Consider the following 18,337-nt stretch of genomic DNA (forward strand, 5'->3'; position numbering starts at 1 on the left):
CTCAAGTGAGTTTTGACCAAATCTTTGTCATGAAACTAATTCCACACTCCTATATTGATGCAAGGTAATATTTCTATGTCTAAACAAACTCATAGTCAGATGCTGAGGTAACAAATTTTTTATGGCTCCCCTCATTGTTATCTTTATAATTTTTGCTTTGTTCTTTTCCTATAAAGGTAAGACAGGTTTGGTTAGTTACTATTCCTTGTCCATTGAATTTAACAATTAATTCTTATTTTAACCAGCAGCAAGTCCGCTTTCTGGTTTCCACTCCTGCAAATCTTCCGCCATAAATACTGAAATGTTTACCTTGTAGTTCGTTATGCATTTTCTCCCTTTGCTTATGTTACCCTTCCTTAGCCTCTATTCGAAGGCACTGCCAGAGCTATTTTGGTTGCCAAAAAAATGTTATAATTTCTTAATCATTGGAGCTTTTGATTTTTCTCTTTTTATGGAAAAGGAAAGGCATACTGTCAGCACCTCTTTTAATAACGGTGCTGAGATCATCTGAAATCATAGGCGCCAGTGGGTTTTCCTCTTGTCATCACCAGTTTCTAATTTTGCTGTTTTTAGTTCACCTTATGGTGTTTGATGGAAGTACTAGGATATTAGAAGGCAAATTAGATAAACCGTGTTATTTTTATTGTCTGACAGACCCTTTTTCCTTTAAATAAAAATGTTTTATATTGTTCTTCACCTTGTGCTTCTTCACAGTTTGGGTATCTGAGATAATGTTGCAGCAAACACAAGTTGCCACTGTGATTAACTACTATAACAAATGGATGCAGGTAAAAAAAAGTGCTTTTAATTGGCTTCATTCTGAAGGTAGTGTAGTTACTGCAGGCGGTACAAGATTCACATCCTGCTACTGTTTTTAATTTCAGAGGTGGTCAAACCTGCAGGACCTGGCTAAAGCCACTCTTGAGGTAAAAGACATGTGAGTCACACTTTGTACTAATTTCCATAAAACCTCTGAAAATCATTAATACTTCTGATTTTTTTTCATTTTAGTATTTTATTGACCATATGCTACAATTTGACTTGTTTAAAATGCTTCTTTAATTTGGTGAGCTTCACTAATGTAGACTGATGTTGTTTGTGTACCACTTCAATGCAATGAAGCCTGGACTTACCCTGTAGTGAAATGCCACAACTGTTTTTGAGTCTTCGCCTCACTCCAGAAATTCAATTGAACACTTCTATGTGCAATTTGCTTGCTAGGTAAGCCTCACATAATATCACTTCTCATACAAAGAGAGGCCAGAAAAATTAGTCTTATCACTGGACACTTGAATGGATGCATAGGATTTGATAATGTTACTCTGGCTTAGACTAACTAAGATTAGATTAGATTATGAGGACACTCAGTCCTCGTTTATTGTCATTTAGAAATGCATGCATTAAAAAAATGATGCAATGTTCCTCCAGAATAATATCACAAGAAAACACAGGACAAACCAAGACTAAAACTGACAAAACCACATAATTATAACATATAGTTACAACAGTGCAAAGCAATACCATAATTTGATAAAGAGCAGACCATGGGCACCTTTAAAAAAAAGTCTCAAAATCCCGATAGACTCATCATCTTACGCAGGCGGCAGAAGGGAGAAACTCTCCCTGCCATGAACCTCCAAGCACCGCCAACTTGCCAATGCAGCACCATTGGAAGCGCCCGACCACATTGGACTCTGAGTGCGTCCGAAAACTTCGAGCCTCCAACCAGCCCCTTCGACACAGCCTCTCCGAGCACCATCCTCTGCCGAGTGCTTCGACCCCTTATAATAATAATCCTAATTATTTACTATCTAGCCTTCTGGATTCCTCATCACCTTCACCCCCATGATCTGCAATCATCCAGACACTAATCTCAATATTTCAATAACATAAACTCCATGATTGTGTCTCCATTCTACCATACCCGTTGCACACCCGAATTCACATATAGCAGCCAGCTGAAATATTTTGGGCCCCCTCCCACTCCCCCCTCTCACACAGACTCAGCCTTGGGTGTTACTGACGTTTTCTATGATGGTGTCTGACTGCTGAGCATGAGGTGTGCCTTTTATAGGAGTATTCTTGGTGGGTGTTCTAAAAGGAATGTAGAATTTCAGTACTCTACAGCATTTTATAGATTCTTTGTACAATACGTAGCTAGAAGTGCTTGACACAATGAATTGCGTTGCATTATTACACCTTCCTTGTTTACTTCTGGTTAACATGAAAGGCCAGTTCCTGAGGCTCCTGTTTTCTATAAAATTAAAGCTTCTATAGAAAGTAATTTGGCATAGCTTGCCCAAGCTGGACAATGGGTCCATTTGTTGTCTGGAGTTAGGTAGAGGATTTTGTTTTTAACCAAGTCACCTCAGATCATTAATACCTGTCAATCAGATGCCTTCCTGAAGAATGTTTATTCATTTATGGTCATTCATGGTCTTTTCCCTTGTGTGAGTAATCAACAGTGAGCTACAGGTGGCTATTAGCTTACTTTGGTTAATATACACCACAGTCAGCTAATAGCCACCTGTAGTGACTGGTTCACTTGGTATGCTTCATTAAAAGTTAATTTAATTAAGGCTAGTGCATGGGTCTGCTTAGTAGCCATTTGTCGACAGATGTGTGTTTCTGGACAATCGACCCTATTAATTAACTGGTTCTTTCTGTACAGCCATACATCCATCAGCCAGGAAACCTTTTTAACTGTAACATTTAAAATAACTTGAAATGGAAATTTATTATGTAACTTGGTGTTTAGTTGGGAAATGACTATGGAAAGGATAATGTGGATTGGGGGAAATGTGTTGTATGTCTGAAAATGGGCTTAATGCAGAGCAAAACATTTATGATCTTGTTTCTGAACCTTTTGGCACCATGGCTAGAAATTTGTCCCTCATCTTCCTGCAGGATTTTTGTTAATTCTGTAAATATTTCTCTGGTATAAAACATGTCCTAAGTATTGCCAACAAAATTCATCTCTGGTATGTTTTCAACCCCTCCAGTCTTAAGTTTTTCTCTTACTCTCTCATAACTGCTTCCCCTGAATTGATGCCATTCAAAGGGACAGCAGCCAAACTGAATCTTTAACCCTCACTGAAATAATAAACGCAGGTTCACACGTGTGCCTACACTGCTTGCTCCACGGAAGTCAGGGTTACAAACTTTAAGGATCATTCCAGGCAATTGCTAATGAGTTTTGCTATCACTCAAGAATTCGCTGCTCACTGCTGTGCATTAGCGATGTCACCCAAAGTCCAAAGGGAGAAGACTGTCCCAAAGCAATTTGCTTTGCAGGTTTCCACAAAGAATGAGCATTCGGTGCTTGTGTAGTATTACTTCTTACAGAGGGCCCCTGGCGTCATCTGTCAGAAGTGCAATGCCCAAAGACCATAAGATATAGGAGCAGAATTAGGCTAATTGGCCCATTGCATCTGCTCTGCCATTTCACCATGGCTGATCCATTTTCCCTCTCAGCCCCAATCTGCTGCCTTCCTCCCCCCCCCCCACCCACATCCCTTCATGCCCTGACCAATCAAGAATCTACCAACTTCTGCCTTAAATATACATAAAGACTTGGCCTCCGCAGCTGCCCGTGGCAACGAATTCCACAGATTCACCACTGTCTGGCTAAAGAAGTTCCTCCTCATCTCCATTCTAAAAGGATGCCCCTCTATTCTGAGGTTGTGTCTTTTGGTCTTAGCCTCTATCACCAGAGGAAACATTCTGTCCACATCCACTCTTTCAAGGTCTCTCACCATTCGATAGGTTTCAATGAGTTCACCCCTCATTCTTCTGAATTCCAGTAAATACAGGCCCAGAGCCTTCAAATGCTCTTCATATGACAAGCAATCCAATCCTGGAATCATTTTTGGGAACCTCCTTTGAACACTCTCCAATTTCAGCACATCCTTTCTAAGACAAGGGGCAATACTCTTAGTGAGGTATCACCAGTGCTTTATAAAGTCTCAACATTACATCCTTGCTTTTGTACAGTATTCTAGTCCTCTTAAAATGAATGCTAACATCGCAATTGCCTTTCTCACCACAGACTCAAACTGCAAATTAACCTTTAGGGGACCCTGCACAAGGGCTCCTGTCCCTTTGTGCCTCTGTTTTTTGTATTTCCTCTCCATTTAGAAAATAGTCAAGCCTTTCATTTCTTCTACCAAAGTGCATGACCATACACATCCGGACACTGTTCCATGTTCTACTCTTTTGCCCATACTCCTAATCTGTCTAAGCCCTTCTGTAGCTTTATTTCCTTAAAACCACCTATCTTTGTATCGTCTGCAAATTTGCAACAAAGCCATCAATTTTATCATCCAAATCATTGACATATAACCCAACACATACCCTGTGGAACACCACTAGTCACCGGAAGCCAACCAGAAAAGGCTCCCTTTATTCCCACTCTTTGCTTCCTGCCAATCAGCTACTGCTTTATCCAAGCTAGAATCTTTCCTGTAATACCATGGGCTTGTAGCTTGTTAAGCAGCCTCATGTGTGGCACCTTGTCAAAGACCTTTTGAAAATCCAAGTACACAACATCTAACAGTTCTCCTTTGTCTGCCCTACTTGTTATTTCTTCGAAGAATTCCAACCGATTTGTGAGGCAAGATTTTCCTTTGAGGAAATCATGCTGACTACAGCCTATTTTATCATGTGCCTCCAAGTACCCTGAGACCTCATGCTTAACAATTTACTCCAACATCTTCCCAACCACTGGGGTCAGACTAACTGGCCTAAAATTTTCTTTCTTCTGTCTCTCTCCCTTCTTGAAGAGTGGAGTGACATTATCAATTTTCCATTCTTCTGGAACCATTCCAGAATCTAGTGATTCTGCGTCTTGTTAAAACCGTTTTGCACAGACTGTCAAGATCTGCCTGACCCTGTGGAAGAACACTTCCACCCTCTTTCCTACTATTGCAGCATTCATTAAGTTTTGGTGCTATGGAGTGATTGGAAGAGTACTATTGTACTTGTATATATGCTTTATAAGGGATGGCAGCAAAAAATGCTACTGTAAAGTGCTGACAGTTGTGAGATCTTTCAGTGGATCAAAGGGCTAGCATGTGAGTGCTGCACAGGGAGCCCAGATAGTGCTGTTTTGCAAATAAAGATCCAAGTGCTAATGAAGCTTTATTAAACTGTGTTCATTTCACACACAGCACAGAGTTTTGGTCAATAAAATGCAGTAAACTAATTTTTGGACTCCAATTTTCATGCTAAGAAATGGAATGTGAACAGAGAAAATCTGTTGTAAAATAATCTTTTATTTTGAAACCTTGGAGTTTAATCCATCTCCAAATTTCCTCCTGCTTTTCAGAAATAACGCTGTACAATAATTTGTTCAATAAAGGTAGTAGGGATAGTCCGGGTAATTATAGACCAGTGAGCCTTACGTCTGTGGTGGGAAAGCTGTTGGAAAAGATTGTTAGAGATAGGATCTATGGCCATTTAGAGAATCATGGTCTGATCAGGGACAGTCAGCATGGCTTTGTGAAGGGCAGATCGTGTCTTACAAGCCTGATAGAGTTCTTTGAGGAGGTGATCAGGCATATAGATGAGGGTAGTGCAGTGGATGTGATCTACATGGATTTTAGTAAGGCATTTGACAAGGTTCCACACGGTAGGCTTATTCAGAAAGTCAGAAGGCATGGGATCCAGGGAATTTTGGCCAGGTGGATTCAGAATTGGCTTGCCTGCAGAAAGCAGAGGGTGGTGGTGGAGGGAGTACATTTGGATTGGAGGATTGTGACTAGTGGTGTCCCACAAGGATTGGTTCTGGGACCTCTACTTTTTGTGATTTTTATTAACGACCTGGATGTGGGGGTAGAAGGGTGAGTTGGCAAGTTTGCAGACGACACAAAGGTTGGTGGTGTTGTGGATAGTGTAGAGGATTGTCGAAGAGAGACGTTGATAGGATGCAGAAGTGGGCTGAGAAGTGTCAGATGGAGTTCAATCTGGAGAAGTGTGAGGTGGTACACTTTGGAAGGACAAACTCCAAGGCAGAGTACAAAGTAAATGGCAGGATACTTGGTAGTGTGGAGGAGCAGAGGGATCTGGGGGTACGTGTCCACAGATCCCTGAAAATTGCCTCACAGGTAGATAGGGTAGTTAAAGAAAGCTTATGGGGTGTTAGCTTTCATAAGTCGTGGGATAGAGTTGCGAGGTAGTGATGCAGCTCTATAAAACTCTGGTTAGGCCACACTTGGAGTACTGTGTCCAGTTCTGGTCACCTCACTATAGGAAGGATGTGGAAGCATTGGAAAGGGTACAGAAGAGATTTACCAGGATACTGCCTGGTTTAGAGAGTATGTATTAAGATCAGAGATTAAGGGAGCTAGGGCTTTACTCTTTGGAGAGAAGGAGGATGAGAGGAGACATGACAGAGGTATACAAGATATTAGGAGGAATAGATAGAGTGGACAGTCAGCGCCTCTTCGCTTGGGCACCACTGCTCAGTACAAGAAGATATGGCTTTAAGGTAAGGGGTGGGAAGTTCAAGGGGGATATTAGAGGAAGGTTTTTTACTCAGAGAGTGGTTGGTGCGTGGAATGCACTGCCTGAGTCAGTGGTGGAATTTAAGAGACTACTAGACAGGTATATGGAGGAATTTAAGGTGGGGGGGTTATATGGGAGGCAGGGTTTGAGGGGTGGCACAACATTGTGGGCCGAAGGGCCTGTACAGTGCTGTACTATTCTATGTTCTGTGTTCTATAATGTGACTTTGAGATATCATCTGTAAAATTCAGATTGATCTTTCAAAATACTGAGAATTCTGGTTAATTGAGACACATGGGGACCACTGCATTTTGGCCCAATTATGTGGCTGCTCCAATTAGCCAAAATTTCATGGAACTAGTTAAAAAGTATAAAAAAGACAAACTACCATTTAACTGAGTAACAAATTAAGCGTTTGAATTAAATATAGAACAAATAAATCTAATCTAAATCTAAAAAAAATTAGAATACTATCAATACTACTATAAAACTGTGTATTAGTTCCTAATAGGTATCAATGGAGGAATTCATCGTTCTTTTGATTGACTGTAAATGAACAAAATCAGTGCAGACACCTTGTGTAGATAATGGACTGCCTTCATACAATGCTTTTCATGATTGTGTCCTCCAAATCTTCATTTTCATTGTAACATTCAAGATGATTGTCGATTCTTCGTAGTTCCTAACTTGAAGTAGTGAAATCATTTCGTTTTCACCCCATTGTTTCTGAATGCTTGAAACTGCAGTGAGCAAAACAGCTTTGAATTGTCTTACAGCTTTTTTCTAGCCAACTATCAGTGAGAAAAATCATTGCTTTTTGAACTCTAAACACATACAACTGACACTACCTAAAAACTGTTTGCTCTAAGCATGGTATAGTGTCTAACAGCCACACAACTAACACCAATTAGGAACTGTTCAGCAAGAGTCTCCTGGCCCAATTAAGCAGCATAGTGTTCCAAGTAAAATGAAGGGAATCCCAGCTATTTTCTTGATTAGTTTTTGTTCTGTACAAGTTGCCCCAGATAAGCAGCTGCCCCAATTAACTGATAGTTCAACTAACTGCAATCCACTGTATTTACTCTGATGTTTTATAATGCATTATAGTAAATTGTTCCCTTAATGTTGTCTTGTAGGAAGTTAATGAAATGTGGTCTGGTCTTGGATATTACTCCCGGGGAAGAAGACTGCATGAAGGAGCACAAAAGGTAACCTTGCATTATTGCTGTGCTATAGCACAGTTGATATCTTTTCATCTGTGCTTTATTCTTAGTAAAAAATGGTAATTGACCACAAGTAGATGTTATAAATGTATTAAAAAATAAGGCATTTTGCAGTCGCATGTACAGCTGAGTTCTGATGTAGGAAGTTTGTCAATAGTTCTCTGTGCAGTGAGCTTCAGATCAATAATTATCTGGTTGTAAAAACAAGGCATGTCATCACTAGGAAGTGGTGAAAATTAAAACTGCTCTTCTCCAGTTGGAGCACCACTGACTGGACCACTTTAGTACAGGGAATTGTGGAAATAGATCTAAGTGTTGTCTGTCCCATTCTTTGTAGCAATCCTTGGTACTTGTTTGCTAGAGGAAAGAAGTGTATTTGTAGATTTTTCTCAGAGCAATGGAACCTTTAAGTGCCATCCCTTCCTCATAGGTTTTGTCTGAGTTCAAAGGTGACATGCCGAAGAGTGCAGAAGAGCTGCAAAAGCTGCTGCCTGGGGTTGGGAGATACACAGCTGCTGCTATTGCCTCAATCGCATTTGGGCAGGTAAGGAAGCTAAGTGTGTTGCCAGACTCCAGTGTATATTATAGTGTATTCTTTAAATATGCATCTCCTTGTTAATTGTTTAATTTTTTTGTATTTTAATTCAAATGTTAAAGTAAATTTGGTATCAAAGTACATACGAGAATTGATTGATAAGGTTGTGGCCTAAGGTGGAAGGAGTCAGTTTTAGAAAACCTAGCGCATTTATTTTTCAGCAGAGTCCCCTCCTACATTTACACACTTAGTCCAGTGGTCATGGAGCATACGGATCTTGGATCTCCAGAAAGTGCCCACAGCAGGAGTTATTGATGTTTGTGGCCTAAGGTAGAAGGAGATGAGTTATACAGCTCTCGTTACATGCACGTGTAGTTCAACTCTTTGAGTGATAATGCAGAAAGTTTGAAGTTAATAACTCATCTCCTTCTACCTTAGGCCACAAACATCAATCACTCCTGATGAGTTATTAACTGATGAGTTGTTAACCTCAAACACCCGTCTCCCTCAGATAATGCGGGTTCCAACAACCATGGACACTTTCAAAGCAATTGCGCAAACTCCAAATGCAACTCCAGGCTGGGTTTTCACGTGCTGCTATTGTGACTCCTGTCTCCCCTTCCCCCACCACCACTCTGCGACCCCATCTCCCTCAGATCCCATCGTCAACTCCTGGGCCCTCAGAGGCTCTATCTTCCTCTCACCCCAACCCTTCCCTCTCCACTGACACCGCCAGCCTCCCCCTTCCCCCTTCTGCTCCCAGCTCTCACCCGCACTGGGTCTTTACTATCCCCTCTGACCTCCCACTCTCTGAGGCAGAGCGCTGTGTCCTCAGTAAGGGCCTTACCTTTGTCTCCCTTCGCCCACACCTCAGCAAGTTCCGCGTACACCATGACGCTGAACTCTTCTTCCGCGGCTCCGTCTTCGAGCCTACTTCTTCGGCAAGGACTCTCCTACCCCCACTGATGATCCCTTCTCCTGTCTTCAACCCTCCTCCTCTTCATGGACACCCCGCTCTGGTCTTCTGCCTGCTCTGGATCAATTTATTGCTAACTGCTGACTGGACATCAACTGTCTCGACTTCACCACACCTTGTTCCCATTCCAACCTCACTCCTTTGGAACGCTCTGCTCTCTACTCCCTCCGCACTAATCCTAACCTTACTATAAAACCCGCTGATAAGGGGGGCGCTGTTGTTGTCTGGCATACTGACATCTACTGTGCCGAGGCACAGTGACAACTCGCAGATACCTCCTCTTATTTACCCCTCGATCATGACCCCACCAAGGAGCACCAGGCCATTGTCTCCCACACCATCACCAACCTTATCAGCTCTAGGAATCTCTCATCCACTGCCACCAACCTCATAGTTCCCACTCCCCGCACTTCCCGTTTCTACCTCCTACCCAAGATCCACAAACCTGCCTGTCCAGGTAGACCCATTGTCTCAGCTTGCTCCTGCCCCACCGAACTCATTTCTGCATACCTCAACACTGTTTTATCCCCCTTTGTTCAATCCTTCCTACCTATGTTCGTGACACTTCTCACGGTCTGGATTTTTTCAATGATTCTAAGTTCCCTAGCCCCCACCGCCTTATTTTCACCATGGATGTCCAGTCCCTATGTACCTCCATCCCCCACCAGGAAGGTCTCAAAGCTCTCCACTTCTTTTTGGATTCCAGACCTAACCAGTTCCCCTCTACCACCACTCTGCTCCGTCTAGCAGAATTAGTCCTTACTCTCAATAATTCCTCCTTTGGTTCCTCCCACTTCCTCCAAACTAAAGGTGTAGCCATGGGCACTCGTATGGGTCCCAGCTATGCCTGCCTTTTTGTTGGCTTTGTGGAACAGTCCATGTTCCAAGCCTATTCTGGTATCCGTCCCCCACATTTCCTTCGCTACATCGACGACTGCATTGTCGCTGTTTGCCTGCACGCATGCTGAGCTCGTTGAATTAACTTAACTTTGCCTCCAACTTTCACCCTGCCCTCAAATTTACCTGGTCCATTTCCGACACCTCCCTCCCCTTTCTTGATCTTTCTGTCTCTGTCTCTGGAGACAGCTTATCTATATTATGTTACTATAAGCCTACGGACTCTCACAGCTACCTGGACTATTCCTCTTCCCACCCTGTCTCCTGCAAAAATGCGATCCCCTTCTCGCAATTCCTCCACCTCCGCCGCATCTGCTCTCAGGATGAGGCCTTTCATTCCAGGACGAAGGAGATGTCTTCCTTTTTTTTTAAAGAAAGGGGCTTCCCTTCCTCCACCATTAACTCTGCTCTCAAACGCATCTCTCCCATTTCATGCACATCTGCTCTCACCCCGTCCTCCCGCCACCCCACTAGGAATAGGGATCCCCTTGCCTTCACCTACCACCCCACCAGCCTCCGGGTCCAACATATTATTCTCCGTAACTTCCGCCATCTCCAATGGGATCCCACCACCAAGCATATCTTTCCCTCTCCCCCCTTTCTGCTTTCCACAGGGATCACTCCCTATGCGACTCCCTTGTCCATTCATTCCCCCCGCCCCCCAATCCCTTCCCACCGATCTCCCTCCTGGCACTTATCCTTGTAAGCGGAACGAGTGCTACACATGCCCTTACACTTCCTCCCTCACCACTATTCAGGGCCCCAGATAATCCTTCCAGGTGAGGCGACACTTCACCTGTGAGTCAGCTGGTGTGATATACTATGTCCAGTGTTCCCGGTACGGCCTTCTATATATTGACGTGACCCGACGCAGGCTGGGAGACCGTTTCGCTGAACACCTATACTCTGTCCGCCAGAGAAAGCAAGATCTCCCAGTGGCCGCACATTTTAATTCCATGTCCCATTCCCATTCTGACATGTCTATCCATGGCCGCCTCTACTGTCAAGATGAAGCCACACTCAGGTTGGAGGAACAACACCTTATATTCCATCTGGGTAGCCTCCAACCTGATGGCATGAACATTGACTTCCCTAATTTCCGTTAATGCCCCTCCTACCGTTCTCACCCCATCCCTTATTTATTTATTTATTTATTATTTTTTCCTTTTTTTCTCTCTTTTTTCTCTCTCTGTCCCTCTCACAATTACTCCTTGCCTGCTCTCCATCTTCCTCTGGTGCTCCCCTGCCCCTTTCTTCTCGCTAGGCCTCCCGTCCCATGATCCTCTCCCTTCTCCAGCCTTGTATCCCTTTTGCCAATCAACTTTCCAGCTCTTAGCTCTATCCCTCCCTCTCCTGTCTTCTCCTATCATTTCAGATCTCCCCCTCCCCTTCCCACTTTCAAATCTCATACTACCTCTTCCGTCAGTTAGTCTTGATGAAGGGTCTCAGCCTGAAACGTCGACTGTGCTTCTTCCTATTGAAGCTGCCTGGCCTGCTGCCTTCCACCAGCATTTTGTGTGTGTTGCTTGAATTTCCAGCAGCTGCAGATTTCCTCATGTTTGCTGTATAACTCATCTCCTTCTACCTTAGGCCACAAACTTATCAATCACCCGTGCTGTGGGCACTTTCTGGAGGTCCAAGATCCGTATGCCCCACGACCGCTGGACTAAGTGTGTAAATGTAGGAGGGGACTATGTTGAAAAATAAATGTGCTAGGTTTTCTAAAATCGACGCCTTCTACCTTAGGCCACAAACTTATCAATCACTCCTCGTATATGTCTCTGTACGCAACCCTGAGGTTCATTTTCCTGCGGGCATACTTGGCATATTCCGAATTCTGAGATGGAGCAATATTTTGCCATGAACTCATCAGAAGTGATCAATTCCATTTTCAATAACTAGCCCTCCCAAAGCTCCGAACATCCTATTTATGGAAAAACAACAGATGTTTGGGGGACTGGAAAGATGTATTTGCTTGCTGCTGTGAGGCTGCTGTCATTTTCTGCTGGGTGAGAATGAGGTATTTCTGTGAGCTATCCACTGAGCCACGACAGTCAGGGGCTGGTTTGAGCCGAGTAGAGCTGAGTAGATTTGCTTGCTCGCTCATTGTGTCAGTGGCTGCCAGCTGCTCTTTCCAAGCCTGGTTGCTCTCCTGTCACAGTTGTTTCATGACCGCGCCCCCCCCCCCACCCCCACCCATAACCAGCATTTGTTAATTTCCAATTTACAGAGAGTTCAGTTTTTGAACAGTTCTCAGGATTGGAACCCTGTTGTAATCTGGGCACAGTCTGTGTTGATTAAGTAAAGTATTGTAGAACGTTGTGTTGATTCACACAGTATGAGAAGACAATAACCATTAAGCTGTTTGGTTGTTTTATTTCCCCTAAGGGCCTCAAAATTAAAGTTGAGGATGAAACTAGAGATGGTAGAGGAAAGGAAAGAGAAATGAGGGTAATATTTTAGTTGGCATGATTGTTGTTTCATAGGTGCTTATTTGCTATGCTTCAAATTAATTTTTTTCAAAGATAAGGCCAGGAGAATAATTGTCCAGAATTTTTTTTTAAGTTCTAGTCAACTGAGCAAAAGTTTAAGATTATCTAAATATAAGAACAATGTGCACAAGAAGACCTTGAAAATGCTTGAGAAGAAAATTTATATTTTGAAATCGCATTTTAGAGAATAGAAAATCCAGTGATAATGATTCCAAATCATTATATATTATGTATTCTTTTAATAGATTGAAATATGATTGTTTTAGCCATGACTAGCTTTTTGCTGCTTATAGGTAACTGGTGTGGTTGATGGGAATGTAACACGAGTTCTGTGTCGTATGAGAGCAATTGGAGCAGACTGCACCAGCCCATCAGTGATTGAATCCCTTTGGTAAGAAGTGCACTTTTCTTTCAGCTATTCATGTAGCATAGTAAGGGAGTTAAAGGGCAAAAGTCTAAAAATTGGATCTATTTGCACAGATTATGTGTAGCAGTTATTTTACTTGTGCCAAATTGCAGTAGCGATCATTTTGGGGTAAAATCATGCCCATCAAAAAACTGACCGGGACACTTAACGTGATGAATACATTGTTTCAGCGTGGATCATATTTACTCCATTGCTGGCATTAAAAGGATCTTTTGAGAGGCAAACTACAATGTTTGTTGATCTGTCACTGAAAATCTACAAGTAGATCACACAATGAGATAAAGGAATAATGATGTCTTGGACTCAGCCTTGAATTTTCAACAGACAGGTATTCGTATCTATATCACTGGTGCTTCCGTCAGTGTTCATTATCTGTTTATAGAACTCACTGCTAAACTTTGTGCTGTAGCTCCCTTGTTCAACCTGTTCTTGGAGTACGGTGGGTCCTTCAGTCCTGCAGCATGGATCTTGATGTGGCATGGTAGGTTATTTCTTCAGCGGTTTGAATGGGGCATGACTGCGCAAGCGCCTGGAGGTCAGCCAGTGAGAACAGCGGGAAGAGTTTAAAAGGGAGACAGATTTACAGAGCGGGCATTGGAGGAGCGGGTGACGGAGTAGTGGGAGACAGAGTAGGAAGGCTTTGGTTCAACGGGGCTTAGGCGATAAGGGGTCGAGGCCAGGTGGGTTATCTGTTTAAAACAAAGACAGAAAGTATTTGTGAGGCCGGTTTTCTGTGCTCGGTGTCAAATGTGGGAGGTCCTGGAGACTCCTGGCCTCCCAGACGACCACATCTGCACCTGGTGTGTCGAGCTGCAGCTCCTTAGAGACCGCATTAGGGAACTGGAGATGCAGCTCGATGACCTTTGTCTGGTCAGGGAGAGTGAGGAGGTGATCGAGAGTAGCCATAGGCAGGTGGTCACCCCAGGACCACAGGAGACAGAGAAGTGGGTAACAGTCAAGAGAGGGAAGGGCAAGAAGCAGGTACTAGAGAGTACCCCAGTGGCTGTCCCCCTTAACAATAAGTATTCCTGCTTGAGTACTGTTGGGGGGGACGGCCGACCTGGGGGGAACAACAGTAGTCGTGCTGCTAGCACAGAGTCTGGCCCTGTGGCTCAGAAGGGTAGAGAAAGGAAGAGGATGGCAGCAGTGATAGGGGACTCTATAGTTAGGGGCTCATATAAGCGATTCTGTGGATGCAGGAAAGAAACGTGTATGGTAGTTTGCCTCCCAGGTGCCAGGGTGCGGGATGTTTCTGATCGTGTCCACGATATCTTGAAGTGTGAAGGAGAACAGCCAGAGGTCGTGATACATAATGGTACCAACGATATAGGTAGGAAAAAGGAGGAGGTCTTGAAAAGTGACTACAGGGTGTTAGGAAAGAAGTTGAGAAGCAGGACCTCAAAGATAGTAATCTCGAGATTACTGCCTGTGCCACGTGACAGTGAGTATAGGAATAGGATGAGGTGGAGGATTAATGCGTGGCTGAGGGATTGGAGCAGGGGGCAAGGATTCAGATTTCTGGATCATTGGATCCTCTTTTGGGGCAGGTGTGACCTGTACAAAAACGACGGGTTGCACTTGAATCCGAGGGGGACCAATATCCTGGCAGGAAGGTTTGCTAAGGCTATTGGGGAGAGTTTAAACTAGAATTGCTGGGGGGTGGGAACCGAACTGAAGTGACGGAGGAAAGAGGGGTTGACTCACAAATAGAGAAAGCTTGGAGACAGTGCAAAAGGGAGGATAGGCAGGTGATAGAGAAGGGACGCACTCAGACTGATAGTTTGAGATGAGTCTGTTTTAATGCGAGGAGCATTATGAATAAAGCGGATGAGCTTAGAGCGTGGATCAGCACTTGGAGCTATGATGTTGTGGCCATTACAGAGACTTGGATGGTGCAGGGGCAGGTATGGCTACTTCAAGTGCCAGGCTTTAGATGTTTCAGAAAGGACAGGGAGGGAGGCAAAAGAGGTGGGGGAGTGGCACTGTTGATCAGAGATAGTGTCGCCGCTGCAGAAAAGGAGGAAGTCATGGAGGGGTTGTCTATGGAGTCTCTGTGGGTGGAAGTTAGGAATAGGAAGGGGTCAATAACTGAGTGTTTCTTATAGACCATCCAATAGTAACAGGGACATCGAGGAGCAGCTAGGGAGACAGATTCTGGAAAGGTGTAATATTAACAGGGTTGTTGTGGTGGGAGATTTTAATTTCCCAAATATTGATTGGCATCTCCCTAGAGTGAGAGGTTTAGATGGGGTAGAGTTTGTTAGGTGTGTTCAGGAAGGTTTCTTGACACAGTATGTAGATAAGCCTACAAGAGGAGAGGCTGTACTTGATCTGGTATTGGGAAATGAACCTGGTCAGGTGTCAGGTCTCTCAGTGGGAGAGCATTTTGGAGATAGTGATCACAATTCTATCTCCTTTACCATAGTATTAGAGAGGGATAGGAACAGACAAGTTAGGGAAACGTTTAATTGGAGTAAGGGGAAATATGAGGTTATCAGGCAGGAACTTGGAAGCATAAATTGGAAACATGTTCTCAGAGAAACGTACGGAAGAAATGTGGCAAATGTTCAGGGGATATTTGCATAGGGTTCTGAGTAGGTACGTTCCAATGAGACATGGAAAGGATGGTTGGATACAAGATCCGTGGTGTACAAAGACTGTTGTAAATCTAGTCAAGAAGAAGAGCTTAGGAAAGGTTCAAAAAACTAGGTAATGATAGGAATCTAGAAGATTTTAAGGCTAGCAGGAACGAGCTTAAGAATGAAATTAGGAGAGCCAGGAGGGACATGACAAGGCCTTGGCAGACAGGATTAAGGAAAACCCCAACGCATTCTACAAGTATGTGAAAAGCAAGAGGATAAGACGTGAGAGAATAGGACTAATCAAGTGTGACGGTGGAAAAGTGTGTATGGAACCAGAGGAAATCGCGGTGTACTTAATGAATACTTTGCTTCAGTATTCACTACGGAACATGATCTTGGCGGTTGTAGGGATGACTTGCAGTGGACTGAAAAGCTTGAGCATGTAGATATTAAGGAAGAGGATGTGCTGGAGCTTTTGGAAAGCATCAAGTTGGATAAGTCACCTGGACAGGACAGGATGTACCCCAGGCTAATTTGGGAAGCGAGGGAGGAAATTGCTGAGCTTCTGGCAATGATCTTTGCATCATCAACGAGGACGGGAGAGGTTCCGGAGGATTGGAGGGTTGCAGATGTTGTTCCCTTATCCAAGAAAGGGAGTAAGGTTAGCCCAGGAAATTATAGGCCAGTGAGTCTTACTTTAGTGGTTGGTAAGTTGATGGAGAAGATCCTGAGAGGCAGGATTTATGAACATTTGGAGAAGCATAATATGATTAGGAATAGTCAGCATGGCTTTGTCAAAGGCAAGTCATGCCTTACGAGCCTGATTGAATTTTTTTGGGGATGTGATTAAACACATTGATGAAGGTAGAGCAGTAGACGTAGTGTATATGAACTTTAGCAAAGCATTTGATAAGGTACCCCATGCAAGGCTTATTGAGAAAGTAAGGAGGCATGGGATCCAAGGGGACATTGCTTTGTGGATCTAGAATTGGCTTGCCCACAGAAGGCAAAGAGTGGTTGTAGAGGGGTCATATTCTGCATGGAGGCCAGTGACCAGTGGTGTGCCTCAGGGATCTGTTCTGGGACCCCTACTCTTTGTGATTTTTATAAATGACCAGGTTGAGGAAGTAGAGGGATGGGTTGGTAAATTTGCTGATGCCACAAAGGTTGGGGGTGTTGTGGATAGTGTGGCGGGCTGTCAGAGGTTACAGCAGGACATTGATAGGATGCAAAACTGGGCTGAGAAGTGGCAGATGAAGTGCAACCCAGATAAGTGTGAGGTGGTTGATTTTGATAGGTCAAATATGATGGTAGAATATAGCATTAATGGTAAGACTCTTGGCAGTGTGGAGAATCGGAGGGATCTTGAGGTCCGAGCCCATAGAACACTCAAAGCTGCTACGCAGGTTGACTCTGTGGTTAAGAAGGGATGCGGTGCATTGGCCTTTATCAATCATGGGATTGAGAGCCGAGAGGTAATGTTGTAGCTGTGTAGCTGTATAGGACCCTGGTCAGACCCCACTTGGAGTACTGTGCTCAGTTCTGGTTGCCTCACTACAGGAAGGACGTGGAAACCATAGAAAGGGTGCAGAGGAGATTTACTAGGTTGTTGCCTGGATTGGGGAGCATGCCGTATGAGAATAGGTTAAGTGAACTCAGCCTTTTCTCCTTGGAGTGACAGAGGATGAGAGGTGATTTGATAGAGATGTACAAGATAATGAGAGGCATTGTTCGTGTCGCTAGTCAGGCTTTTCCCCAGGGCTGAAATGGCTAGCACAAGAGGGCATGGTTTTAAGGTGTTTGGAAGTAGGTAGAGAGTAGATGCCAAGGGTAAGTTTTTTACACAGAGAGTGGGGAGTGCGTGCAAAGGGCCACTGGCGGCGATGATGGAGGCAGAAACAACAGGGTCTTTTTCGAGACACTTGTTTGGCTACATTAGAAAAATAGAGGGCTGTGGGTAAAGCCTAGGTAGTTCTAAGGTAGGGACGTATTGAGCACAGCTTTGTGGGCTGAAGGGCCTGTACTGTGCTGTAGGTTTTCGATGTTTCTATGTAATGCTTCTCAGCGCCAGTGACCCGGTTTCAATTCTCGCTGCTGTCTGTAAGGAGTTTATACATTTGTCCCGTGACCGTGTGAGTTCACTTTAGGTGCTCCAGTTTCCTCCTGTGTTGTTAAGATGTTTGGTTTAGTTGGTTAATTGGTCACGTGGGTGTACTTGGGTGGCACGGGCTCGTTGGGCTGAAGGGCCTGATGCCATGCTGCATCTCTAATTCAAAAACTGATGGCGGCAAGTATTGAGATGGGGTGGAGCCTGGATAAGGGAGATCCTGGAGAGGGCATACATCCATCAGTATCATTTGTTCCATCTGGTACTCTGGTGTGCCGTCTGTATGTCTGTGAGACCTGAGATGCATTTAATTTTTTTTTTAACTACTTTGCTCTGAAACTTTTGCCCTAAAACTTAAAAGCAACCAGTGTTCCTGTTCTTGGGTGAAGGCTGAGTTTCCGTACTATCTATGATTGTCATGAAATTTGGGTAAGCTCTGGTAATGTGGCAGTGAAATGTTTATAGCAGTGGTAAAGCTTACTATCTAGTAATTCTCAGTTCTCCATGCATAAACCGGTCACTAGTTGCTCAGCCTGGGTTCTGCAAAGGCTATTCAGAATGTATCCCTGTTCCAGTTTTAATCCAAACTTGCAT

The 18,337-nt window shown here is 43.9% G+C and overlaps 1 protein-coding gene across 2 annotated transcripts in view; it reads left to right on the forward strand.

Annotated features, from left to right (window-relative positions):
• LOC140205865 (adenine DNA glycosylase-like) overlaps positions 1–18,337 on the forward strand; it is a 50,008-nt gene that overhangs the window by 19,518 nt on the left and 12,153 nt on the right. For both annotated transcript variants that reach the window (XM_072273667.1, XM_072273668.1), the window contains exons 5-9: positions 715–788; positions 885–926; positions 7,641–7,712; positions 8,158–8,271; positions 12,921–13,018. In XM_072273667.1, coding sequence (XP_072129768.1) covers positions 715–788; positions 885–926; positions 7,641–7,712; positions 8,158–8,271; positions 12,921–13,018 — 400 coding nt within the window. The remainder of the gene's footprint in view (positions 1–714; positions 789–884; positions 927–7,640; positions 7,713–8,157; positions 8,272–12,920; positions 13,019–18,337) is intronic.

The sequence above is a fragment of the Mobula birostris genome, chromosome 12, assembly GCF_030028105.1.
Source record: "Mobula birostris isolate sMobBir1 chromosome 12, sMobBir1.hap1, whole genome shotgun sequence".
Lineage (NCBI taxonomy): Eukaryota > Metazoa > Chordata > Chondrichthyes > Myliobatiformes > Myliobatidae > Mobula > Mobula birostris.